This window comes from Arvicola amphibius, chromosome 5 (assembly GCF_903992535.2).
Source record: "Arvicola amphibius chromosome 5, mArvAmp1.2, whole genome shotgun sequence".
NCBI classification, from domain to species: Eukaryota; Metazoa; Chordata; class Mammalia; order Rodentia; family Cricetidae; genus Arvicola; species Arvicola amphibius.
Window position 1 is genome coordinate 40,460,414 of NC_052051.1, and position 12,816 is coordinate 40,473,229.

The window sequence follows — 12,816 nt, forward strand, 5'->3', positions numbered from 1 at the left end:
TCAAAGAAATTCCACTAAAATCAGAAATAAGATAAGGCTGTCCACTCTCTACATAGCTATTCAATATAGCACTTGATGGTTTAGCTATAGCAATATGAGAACTGAAGGAAATCAGGGGGATACAAATTGGAAACGCAAATGACCAAGGAACACTTAAAGAAATGTTCAACATCGTTATTCATCAGGGAATGCAAATCAAAACTTCTTTGAGATTTCATCTTACACCCATCAGAATTGATCTGATCAACTAAACAAGCTACAGTTCATGCTGGTGAAGACTGGAGAGTAGGGGCAACACTCATCCACTGCTGGTGGGAGTGCAAACTTTTACAGCCACTAAGAAAATCAGTGTGACAGTTCCTCAGGAAGATGGGATTGATCTACCACAAGATTCAGCTATACCACTTTTGGGCATATACTCAAACGATGTTTTACCCTACAACAAAGACACTTACTTGCTCAATGATATTCATTACTGCTGTATTCAGAACAGCCAGAAATTAGAAACAACTTGGATGTTCCTCAACAGAAGAATGGATTGAGAGAGCGATACATTTCCACAAGTCATTAGTAGTCAGCAGAGCTCAGACAAAGGACATCATGAAATCTGCAGGCAAATGAATAGAACTAGAAAAAATTACCCTCAGTGAGATATCTCAGGCCCCGAAAGACAAATATGGTTTCTATTTGGTTATATGTAGATATTAGTTGTTAGGTTAATGAAACTAAGTTCCAATCCATAGAAGCACAGAGGGTAAGTATAGAGTGAGGGACTGCGGAGTGCGGACAGACCTCACTAGGAAAGGGAAATAGAATAGATAATTATGGGGGGATGGCCTGGATAAGACTGGAAGAGGAAGAAGGAGTGGGGAGAGGTGTGGGGGAGGGGTTGAGGGAGGGAACACAGGGAGACATAACTAAAATTAAGGCGCATTTGAGGGATCCTATGGAAACCTAATAGCGTAGAAACTTCCTAAAGTATATGCATATATGAAGACAATCTAAATAAAATTACCAAATAATCGGGGAGACACAGTCCCAACTGGCCATCTCTTGTCACCAAATGAAGCTTCTACTACCAGGGTTGGGTTACATCTAATTGAGTTGTTTGCCAATGGGGTACTGTGAGAATCCCTAAACAATCCAGGCTGTTGCAAAGACAACAGATTGCTCTTTACAAACTGCCAGCAAGACTTCATTGTTGAAGAGAACATGTACACAACTCCTTGAAAATGAAGATGCGCAGCTGGTGACGGCATCGAGCCTTCTCCCCTCAGTTCTAGTGCGCTTGGTACAGGAAGCTCCACGCATGCTACCAAAAGTGAACTGTAAACACCAAGACAGCCACAGACACTGATCTACAGTGGTGTCCTGCTTGCAAGATTTGCTAAGGTAATCGTGGCACAAAGCTTGTGAGAGTAACCAACCAATATCTGATTTGACGTCAGGCCCACTCCATGAGATAGAACCCATATCCAGTGCTGTTTGGGTGACCAAAAATCAGAGACTAGCTATCCCAGGGGCTTAGAAAAAATGGAATGCCACTAGTTTTTAAAGAAAAGAAATCAGTGATAAAATGACTCTTCATCAGAGAGACTTCTTCCTGCAGCAGATGGAACAAATACAGCGACCCACAGCCAGGCATTGTGCAGGGAGAGAGAGAAATAGAAACACACAGAGGGACAGAGAGACACAGAAACACACACACACACACACACACACAGAGAGAGAGAGAGAGAGAGAGACAGACAGAGAGAGAGAGAGACAGAGAGAGAGAGAGAGAGAGAGAGAGAGAGAGAGAGAGACACTCAGCCCTCAATGGAATATATCCATCAAATCTCTCCTCTCACAGCTCAGAGAACCCCGCAGAAGGGTGTTGAGTATAGGAGACAGAGGGACAGAGGGAATGGGGGACGCCAAGAAAACAAGGCCCTCTAAATCAGATTGAGCAAAGCTGACATGAACTCACAGAGACTGAAGCAGCATTCACAGGACCTGCACAGATCTGCACTGGGTCCTCTTCATATCTATTATGGCTTCCATTTTAGTGGGTTTTTTTATGGGGGTTTTAGGTGAACCAGTGAGTCCCTGATTCTTGTGCCTTATCTTGGGCTCTTTTCCTTCTGTTCCTTTGGTTGGTCTTGCCCAACTTTGATGTGATAGGTCTTTTTCTTTTATTATGCTTTATTTTGTTACATTTTATTATCATCTCAGAAGTCTGTTCTTTTATAATAGGAGACAGAAAGGCAGTGGAAATGGGTGGAAAGGGAGGTGGGGAGGAACTGGGAGAAGGACATGGAGGAGAAACCATAGTCAGGATATATGAAGTGAGAAAACTCTATTTTTAATAACAGAAGGAAAGAAGGGAAAAGGTGGTGGTGGGGCTCCTGAGATTTTCTTCTTGAGACAAAGAGGCTGATCTTCACCCTTGAAATCCAAAATGAGCATCATTTTATTCCACCAGCGTCTCAGAACCTAACAATCAGAGACTGACCTCCTTTCATATTCTGTGTTTGGGGATTGCTCATTTGACTCAAAGACACCAAGGCATTGACTCTGGTTTTGCTCACTGACAAGAAACTAAAGCAGGGACACAGCTGTGACACAAATCTCAGTCTCTGTTGTTGGTTGTATTTTCATACATTGCTAACTCAGGAAGTGCCTAACCATTGAGGTTTGAGTGGATGGCATTTCTTATTTAGAGTTGCATTAGAGTTGCTTGCTTTTCTTCTGTCTTTTAGATAAAGGTAGACAAACGAATTTACTCACCACAAATAAAATATCCATCTGCTGAGCACTTTGTAGTGAGTGGAGGGATTGACTTGTGAGGCGTGGCACTTGCTTGAAAGAGGCATTTAAGGGAAAAAGAAAGGAGTAGTCTAGAATCAAGGGAAGAACATTGGGCATTGGGAGCCCACAGAGTGAGATAGTGAATGAGGTTAGAGAGAGCGGCATAGGGCATTGCACTAACTAGGGATAACTGGTGGAAGCACCTTGTGTAAGATCTCAGGCACTTACTGGGGGACTAGTCTTTACGCTGGGGACAGCTAGGAGCATTTAAAGGATTTCCATCTTTTTCGGACTTTGACATTGCTAATCTAGCTATAGCACAGGGAGAGGGTTACATGACTGACGAGGAACTATGAGAATTTGGGCAGGTGGAAGGTGATGGTGGTGCCACTCAAGTACGGACACAATGATAGAAAGCAAACAAACGCGAGTTATCATGGGGTCAAAACTGACAGACTTGAGTTGGCAGTTTATTGAAGAAAGGGATAAGGGAGAAGATACTGTCAAAAATAATGTTGTGATGTGGAAATGTAGCTCAGTTGGTAGTGCTTGCTTAGCACACACAAAGCCCTGGGCTTGATCCCTTACACTACGTATACATGATATGGCGACAGGCCCCTATAATCCTAGTATCTGGGAGGAGGAGGCAGGCTGATGAGACAGTCAAGGCAATCTTCCCTTACACGGTTGGCTTGAGGCCATCCTGGAATACTTGAGATCCTCTCCCCCCCAAACAAAACAACAACAACAACAATAACACAACGACAGCAAAAACAAACCATCAATGTTAATGTTCTGTCTTGGGCAACTGGAGTAATGTTTTTTTTTCCCACTGAAGAAGAAAACAAAGGAGTTAGAATGGCCATAAGGGTGGTAGGAATTCTGCTGGGTGCACACTGCATATACAGACTGTGTTGGCTAAAGATAGCTGTATATTTATAGTTTTTTTAAATAACTCAATGTTCTTCAATAACTAAAACTCTGCCCCACAGTGAGATATGTCTGCATTGGTTCCTCACTATGAATCTGAGAAAGAGCTTAACAATGAACACTGTATGAACAAACACATGTGACTTTAATGTTTGACCAAAATAATGTTCACTATTCCTTCCACTGATGTCTCAGAAGGCTTGCCTTTGGGATTCTAGCTACCTCATGTGAGAAATTCCAGGCTACAGTAAGGGCACTATGGTGTTCTAGCCCAGAGCTCCAGAGTCTTCCAGCTGCTGAATCCATACATAGGTGTCTAGAGTAAAGTCCCAAAGCATCCATTCTTCCCCAGGCACTGCAGAGAGACAGAGGCAGGCCATTCTCAACTCTGCCCTATTTGAATTCCTGACTCAGCCCCCTAAATCTATGGCAGAGAAGAGATCATTTGGAGTCACTTACAACACATCCATAGATAACTGGTATGCTACATTTGGGTGGGGGGGGGGCTTTGTGACATGGACAGAGAAGTCACATGTACATTCCTCTTCTCACCATGGCTACAAACTACATGTTTCATCAAAAACATGCAAGGGTAATATCTGTTCTCCTCATTTCTGCTATTGGTCAGAAACATTTGCCTTGCCTTTCGTAGGTTAAGAAGAAAGGAAGAAAGAAAGGGATAGTCAGAGGAAGGCTGAAGGAACTCCATCATGGGGGGGAGCGGCAAGGACAGTGCCACTCCTGGAAGGTGGTGGTGGGACAACTACAGTGACAGCTGTGTCCTCTGCACAGCATCACGGATCTAGGCTACCTGGGCACTGGTGTGCCGTGCAGGGTGGGCACTATGCTCTAATGGCAGGTGTTATGTCTGTTCTCACTGTCCTCCCTATAAAGTGGGCTTTGACTCTAAGAAGGTCCAGCTGGACTGTGTTAAGAAATTTTTATTGTTTCCTTTGGAGTTGGGATGAAAGCACATAAAATTACAAGTGGAAGGAACACCATGCCACAAAATTGCATAGAATGATTACAAAAAGTGAATTACGCATTTTAAATAATTTGAGATAGAAGAACCCAAAATATGTACATTTTAAGAGCATCGAATACTTTGCCCCCCTCTTGTTTTCTTCTTAAAAGGCAAAGGTCACAACGTTCAGTCCATCACAACAGTATTAACACAGTGTACAAGGGCAGCATTAGAGTCAAAGGAGAGCAAGCAATGACCCTTTCTTTCAGAACTTAATTAATGACTGCTTATCTATTACAAGAGTATTAATTAATGTACGGTGGCACTGAAATGTTAAAAACCAATGGCATGTCATTAGAACTTTGAACACTGATTTATACGACCCAACCACGTTATTCTCAGTAGTTTAAAGGTGTCAGGGACAGACACTGTCTAATTTAATGCATGACTCTACTCTCTATTATAGGAAAAACCACAATACAGAATTTCACACATTAGACAAAGAACAAGGTAAATACATAAAGGCACAAAACTGCACATCATAGAGACCCCTTTTCTTTACCTTTGTCTATGTTCAAGTAATATTAATATTATTAATGGATAGTATCACGGTAGTAGTTTCAGTGATGCAAGATGCACAGTGTTACACACTATCCCACAACTGCAAAAAGTGTCACTGTACAGATATAAAAATGTGATGACAGTAAATGACCAAATACAAAACATTGTAAAATGACCAGAATCACCAAGATAATGAAGTCCGACTACCAAAACAGGGTTTGAAAGTCAAGGTTATCCAACCTTAGTCACTATATGGACAATGATGAAATCCAATGTTCTGCAATAACCACCACTGTTTGGTTATGGATGCTGTTATTGATGCATTCTTCTCCAATTTTGACAGTCTATAATTGTGTTTGTAAAATGCAGCTTTCCATCTGGACCATTCCCACTTCTTTCTGAGTAATGCCTTTCCTTCAAAGTGCAAAAGGAGTACAGTTTACAAAAGCTGTCTCTTCGGTGGAAGGTGAGTTTTAGCAAGTGTCTAATTAGCACTCTTCATTCTTCAGATAAAATATAATCATCTCTAAAGGAGATGTGATTTTCCCCTTGTGTCTCACTAGATGCTTTTTTTTTTTATCAAACACTGTCACGGTGTTCGAAGCAAGCCTTCATTTTGATTAAAACTTAATTATGATCCTAGTTATTGCTTAAAGTTAAATAAAATCATTTCCATAAAAATATTAAATTCTTGAAACACAAATTTCAGGACACAACTGGTTTTTTTTTGCACTGTAAAATTATAACCAGAGAGATTCTCTTTAAAATAAAATGAAGCCATGAACATATCATTATTGGGTTTTAATGTTCTTTGTCTCACTCTCTAAACCATATTTTTCTACATAATTATTATTTCTTAAGACCTCTTAATAATGTTTTTATTAACTTTAACATGATATAATTTGTTCCTTTAATTCCCCTTAAAATAAAATAAAAACTCAAAAAGACATGACTAAGTGCAGTAAGTATACAAACTAAAATATAACCAAAGCTTTATTACTATTAGAATAAAATGGAAATTAATCAGTTTAAATTTATTGAAGATAGGAGTAATACATTTGTACTCTTATTTCCTAAGTATTTTTGCATATTATGACCATTAAAACAACCTCAAAATCTGATAGTTAAAATCCAATTTTGATCCTACAAAAAATTTTTTTAGCAAATTTACATTCTAAATTCTAAGTCTACCTCAACTTGCATCAATAACTCCATAAACTGACTCTTAGCATTTCCATATAATTTAATATCCATGTAACATATATATTTGACCCATTTCTTCTGTCCATGTATCCCTGAACTTGCTTTTAAATCTTATGGAAGAGATTTGGGTCACTGCCAATTAATAAACACACATGTACACTCATGCGTATGTGTGTGTGTGTGTGTGTGTGTGTGTGTGTGCATTTATATGGCTGGGTGCATACATGTAATATATACATGGAGATAATGTGTATCATTATACATGTGCATTTAGATAAATATTCTATCTTCCTTTCTACAGTAAAAATAAACAAACCACAAAAAATATCTGACAACAAAACAACCCACTGGAACCTGTTCAGTCTAGCTGAAATTCTGATTAATACACGGCAGTTCAACTCTTCCTCAATGAAACAGACCCGTTGTAGCTTTTACATCATTTTGGGACAACAACCAATAGATACCCAAAGGTGTACAGCCAAATATACAATCCATATTGCTAATAGTGAAATGGCTTCACTGGACAATGGTATAGTCAAATGATTTTTTTTATAAAAGAAACTATATAAGAGTCACTATGGTATCTAATAAAGCCATGTCAATAGCAAATACAGATGCTTCTGTGATAAATAAATTAGCAAACTGCAAGCCACCAGTGCTTGCAAAGCAAAAGATAAAACAATTTAATATACATGTTAACTTGAAAACATGAAAAACAAGGAATTGCGGGGCCGTTAGGGAAACAACGGTCAAAGTTGGATGTTCCATAGTGTTAAATGGTGCTATGCACTTCTCAAACTATGTCTATTACATTGAAATACTTTACACTGGGACTTGAAATGAAGACATGACCTCAAGTTTTCTTCAAAGAAGACATTGTCCTTCATTATATGTTTCATGGAGCCTGGGAGCTGCCTGGTTTTAATTTTACTATTGGAAAGAAAAGAAAAATCCTGCATACATGCACCCTTCTCTCTAGACTGCAATAGTTTCCACATGACACATGGAACGGGGGTATGGGACCTCCACACAGATCCTTCTGGAACTCTCGCTTTGGTGTGGATTTCAGGCTAAGGGATGCTTCTCAGGAAGATGGCCCTGGGCAGTGATCTTTGTCATTAGAGTCTTATGGAGTTCAAGCAGTCGTGCATATCTGGAAGGCCTGGCAGGAACATCACAGAGGAGTATCAAACTCTTTTCCTGGGTTCTCAACTTCCACTTCCTCACTGGAGGGAGACCTGTGGTTCACCTTTCCAGGGTCTGAGGCCAGGGAGGGAGGGGCGGAACCGTGATTGCTGTCTTCACTGATCTTCCCTTTCATGGCCTCCTGTACAAACTCCAGAATCTCCAGGGGCAGTCTTTTGAACTTGTCTTGGTATTCTTGTTCCAGCTCCATCTGCAGCTGAGAGACATCAAGAGAAAACAAGGTTTAAGGCCGTTTATGTGTTTTACCTCATGCATACAGAAACTCCTTCACGTGTTGACAGAAAAAGAGAATACAAAGACTTATGATGCTATTCACTGGTCTTCTGAAGTGAAGGTGAAAACAGTTTAGTTGGACATGCCATTCGTTCCCAGGTGAAAGTTAAGTCCTGGTCATGTATGGTGTAATAAGCCCGAGGACTTGGACTAAGACAAACACAACTATGAACACACATACATTTGGGAAAGTTTACAGAAGCAGTGTATAAGGATTACAGTCCTTACACTTAGGGTTTGAGTAATGTCAACAGCAGGAATTGTCCGGGTCATTTGTGAACAGGGCTAAGGGGCTGAGGTGACCACGGTGGAAAGATGGAAAGAGCTCAAGTGAACTTCAAGGGTGGGGCTTCAGATTAAGGCTGGGAAGCTAAGACTGAGTATTTTTAGTCTTTTTCTCTTTCTTTCTTTCTTTTCTTCCTTCCTTCCTTCCTTCCTTCCTTCCTTTTTTTTTTTTTTTTTTTGCAGGACCTCATATATGCTAAGCAAACCCTCTCTTACTGATCTATAACTCAAGCCCATTAGAGTCTTTAAAGAGAAGCCTGGTGAGGATGTTTCAAGAGAACACTACCCATATACAACATTAACGTTTGCTATGATGTCCTTTTTATCGCTTCCTTATGTCCTCTTTCACTGCAATTTTTATTTGTCTTTTACACAGTTACAGTTACCTTTTAAATGTCCTCTGTCTTATCTGTTTTATGCCTTGGCAAACTGGAAGACCTTTTTAATGTCAAGGAAGTCTTTCTGCACACACAGACTCATGGAGCTGCCTTTGTGGTTGTAAAAGCTTGTTACTTATACAGAAGTGAAGTAAGGGTGCTTATAGCAGGGAGGGCTGCTTGCTAGGAAGTCTCTGCTGTCCGTGTCCAAAAAAAAACTTCAGATTTAAAACATCGTGCAATCTCCTGAAGGCAATGCTCCTTTCCAGCCCTTATTAGCCTTGAGGTAACCCTTTTTAATGGCACCTGGGAGGATGAGGCAGGAGGATCACCACAGGTACGAGACTAGTGTGAGCTACATGGTTAGTTTAAAGAGCAAAAAATATTCAAATGAAATCCAGAAGGACCTTAAAACTCTGAAACCGATTCTGGTGCTTGTCAGCCTTTTAATGTGCACAGATTGTGTGGGGGGCCTGACCTTGGTTCTTGTTTTGGAGGGGTGGGTGGGCCTAGTTTCTGCACGCTTTGCTGTTCTGTATGATGCCGATACAGCTGTCTCACATTGGTTACACTGATTATTATCTCTCCCAAGCCCCCGTTCTACGTTTGCCACACTCTGGCTGTGCATCCTCCATCGGCAGCAACCAGTGAAGCCTCGTGAGCTTGGCCTTGACTCTTAGACCTTCCACGGTGAAGTCAGTCCTCAGGACAGCTGTCCTTGTGGGTTTGAATCTCTTTTATGGACATGGCCAGCCACTTTACAGCATCCACTGTCTCAGCTCTTTCATTATTGCTTTTAGGCCCAAGATATTTTGCCACGCCTTAGCCATTTAATCTATGTCTCTGTGTGTAACCATCTCTGCAACTCTAAACTCCCCCAAGTGCTGAAATACAGAAAATTTTGGGAAATTTGTGACAGTCATCAGGATTGACAGCTCCAGGGCTATTTGTGGTCTTTTTGCAGTCTCCTTCTTGTGCTAGGCTCTAAGTAGTTTATTGAAGAAATGTTAACTTGTGTGATTAATGTACGGAACAGGTCTTTCCGGAGTGCAGCATTCATGGTATACACACTGCATTGCCTTTCCAAATGAAAATCGTTATGATTTCTAGAAAGCAATGATCTGGAAGGATGGCAGATAATGGATTCTGGATCTTCGTGGATGACCTATTCCAACACATACGTGAAATAGAATCTGAGAAAAGATGGTTTAGACTGAGTATTCAAAATCAACTTTCTCCTCACTCAAAAAAAATACAAGATAATTATGCATGTATATATACATATATGTGTATATATGTCTGTATGGGGGGAGAGAGACAGAGAGAGAGAACGCTACTGGACCAGTGAAGAGGAATGCTCACAGCCCCCAAATGTACAGGATTATGATGAAGCAAGGACACCATAAACACACCTCCACACTCTTTGTCTGGCTCAAAGAAACCACTGCAGGATTAGAGACAAGAAGACAACTGTCTTTTCATTCCCACCCTTCCAACAGCCCAGGAGGGTTTGGGTAGCAGATCCGTTGTTGGCAGGAATGGTGCCCCACCCTGAAGACTGGACCAATGTACCAGTCATCTCCATCAGTTCACAACCTTCAGCTCAACACACATGTGATTTCTTTCATTTCCAAGCAAACTAAGGAAAGGAAGAACAGCAGAGGATCCTGTTCTGTGGACATGGAAAATGGTAGTTTTTATTTAGGGTTGATGGGTAGGTCTTTAATTATAGGTGTGTCGGACCTGACCTAGCAGACAGTCTCTCTGAAGATGTTGGTATAAGACAACATGATATTTCAGAAATCACACATCATCATAATCAATCATCATCAGCATCATTTAAAAGAAAAAATATGGGAAAATGTCAAACAATCAGTCAACACTTTTTTTTTTTTTTTTCGAGACAGGGTTTCCCTGTAGTTTCTAGAGCCTGTCCTGGAACTAGCTCTTGTAGACCAGGCTGGCCTTGAACTCAGAGATCCGCCTGCCTCTGCCTCCCGAGTGCTGGGATTAAAGGCGTGCACCACCACCGCCTGGCTCAACACTTTTTTAAAAGATGTTGGCAATTTGATTCCTGTCAAGACTTAATTTTGATAATTTAATTTTAATAAGGATGGTGATCATTTGTAATTGTTGACCCAACTGTGGCTAAGTCATAACCACTGGACTTTTCCTCTCATCCCAAGGTAGAAGCAGATTTTTTTTGCATTGTAGACTAGGTTACTGCCTCACAATTTTGATGAAATGCCATATAAGCTATTCTTTAGGAAAGTCATTCAATTATTAAGAAGCTAACTTCAAAATAGTATTTACTATTAGATGTCAAATAAGATACTTTCCCTTTTCTTTTCCTATAAACTAATGGTTTGTTCATTGGAAAAAAAAGCATAAAAAGTATACAGGCGAATTTCTGGAGGCATTCCCAGAAGGCCCCATCCAATGGGAGCTAGTGCAACTCAAGGACCATTGATTACAGGGGCCAAGAAAATCGGGGCAGTCAGGGGAAGCAGCCTATGTAAGAGGGAGTAGTAGGGGTGGGATTGGAGCTAGAGACTGGGGTCAACTAAAGGTTGTGCCAGCAACTTGGTTGTAGTGGAGGCTTCTCAGATTCTGGTTTTTCAGGAGAAAACAGAAATTGAAAATTTCCTGCAAGTGTTTCTGAATTTTTTATTGTCAGTAATCAAATAATATAATATTTGTCAGTGCAATGACATTTTTCAATTCTGTAATGTAGTAATCTGGTGTTATCCGTAGGAAGGAAAACAGATCTGTCCACCCTGGGTTGAGTGTGCTACCCTCAGGATCCCCCTTCACAGGCTGGCCTCCTGGCAGAGGTGCCTGGTCTTCACAGGTAGGGTCCAAGCGCAATGATGGGTTTTGAAGACAGCTACTCGTGCGCCACATCTGAAAACTGAGTGAACTCTGAAGCCCTCACCAGGACAGTTTCCCTTCAGATCTTGCATTAACCTGAGGACTAAATGCCTGGGATCAGGGCTTTCCTCAAATATGACAGAGATGGGAGGCAAGCCTGGGTGATGGCTCTACCATCATCTTCATCTTCATTCCACATCAAGTGGAGAGCAAGCCCTTTCTCCTGCTTCCTATGTTTGCTGTGCTACAAATGACCTCTAAGTGACGCTGGGCAGATCCTAAGAAAATGGCTTTTCCTGTATGCTGCGTGAGAAGCTGTTGACTTATTAGGCTCCAAGTGGTCTGAATCCAGCATGTTAACATGCCAGGCAGACAGCAGGAACTGTGTATGGAGGCAGAAGCTGATGCCGGAGTCTCAGCAGCTCCCAGACGTGAGCCAGAGGCTCATCGGCATGAGTTCAAGATCAGTCTGGATAAAGTACCAATAAGGCCTCATTGTCCAAGGTTGTCCCTGTTTCCCCAGGAGACAGCATTTATTTATGTTTACTTTGTGTTACAAATACCTATTTGTATTTTAAAAAGTATTCCAAAAAGTATTTTAAGGCAAAAAGAAGCTGACAAAAAGAATCAAAGTAAAGAAAGAAAAGAACAACACACATCGCCTTGGATTGGGTAAGTCTATTTTGGGGAATGGGGCTCCCAGGACCCAGAGTAGGGGTTTAAAGCATTATGATGTTGATTGCTTATAGAGGAAAAATAAATGAACAACGGTGACAACAAAAATACACTCCAATGTCAACCTTTGGTGATAATATTAACTTTATCTTTCTTAATAAATATGCATTTTCTACTATCTTTATCTATAATATCTGTGGAATCATTTGAAACTGTTTTAGACATCATGACCACTGTATCACGCATCACCTGACAATAGGACACTTTCTTACCTAACGACAGTATCTTAACCACTTTCAGGAAAATAATAATTACTGTTATTCAAATTTTTCAAATGTTAACCTCTTTCCAAACCTCTCTAGCTTCCTTTTAGACCAGACTCTGGAATTCATGTGTCACATCTGTCTGCTTCTCCTTTCCCCCATTTCAGGAATTTATCACTGTCTCACGTTTTAGAAGTCTCGTCTTAATTTTCTTACCAAACACCCAAATTCTGAGTTTGTGGGGTTAGTTGCTTGCGTCGCCACTTAAGTTGGTTCTTCAAAACAAGGAGTTAATGAGATTCCATTAAATGGAATCTATAAATATTTGATTTGGCAAGAATATTCTACAGGTATTTATTTCTATCTCCTATTACTGCCTGTTTGTGGGTACTGAGGTCAGCTGGCTCTATTATCAATG

General features: G+C 40.7%; 1 protein-coding gene across 3 annotated transcripts in view; it reads right to left on the reverse strand.

Moving 5' to 3' along the window:
* Nucleotides 1-4,646: 4,646 nt before the first annotated feature.
* The window catches only part of Plcb1 (phospholipase C beta 1), a 675,841-nt gene continuing 667,671 nt past the window's right edge, over nt 4,647-12,816 (reverse strand). For 2 of the 3 annotated variants that reach the window (XM_038329997.2, XM_038329999.1), the window contains one exon: nt 4,647-7,850. In XM_038329997.2, the coding sequence (XP_038185925.1) occupies nt 7,623-7,850 (228 nt within the window). In that variant the 3' untranslated portion in view covers nt 4,647-7,622. The remainder of the gene's footprint in view (nt 7,851-12,816) is intronic. The other variant, XM_038329998.2, reaches the window with a different exon arrangement.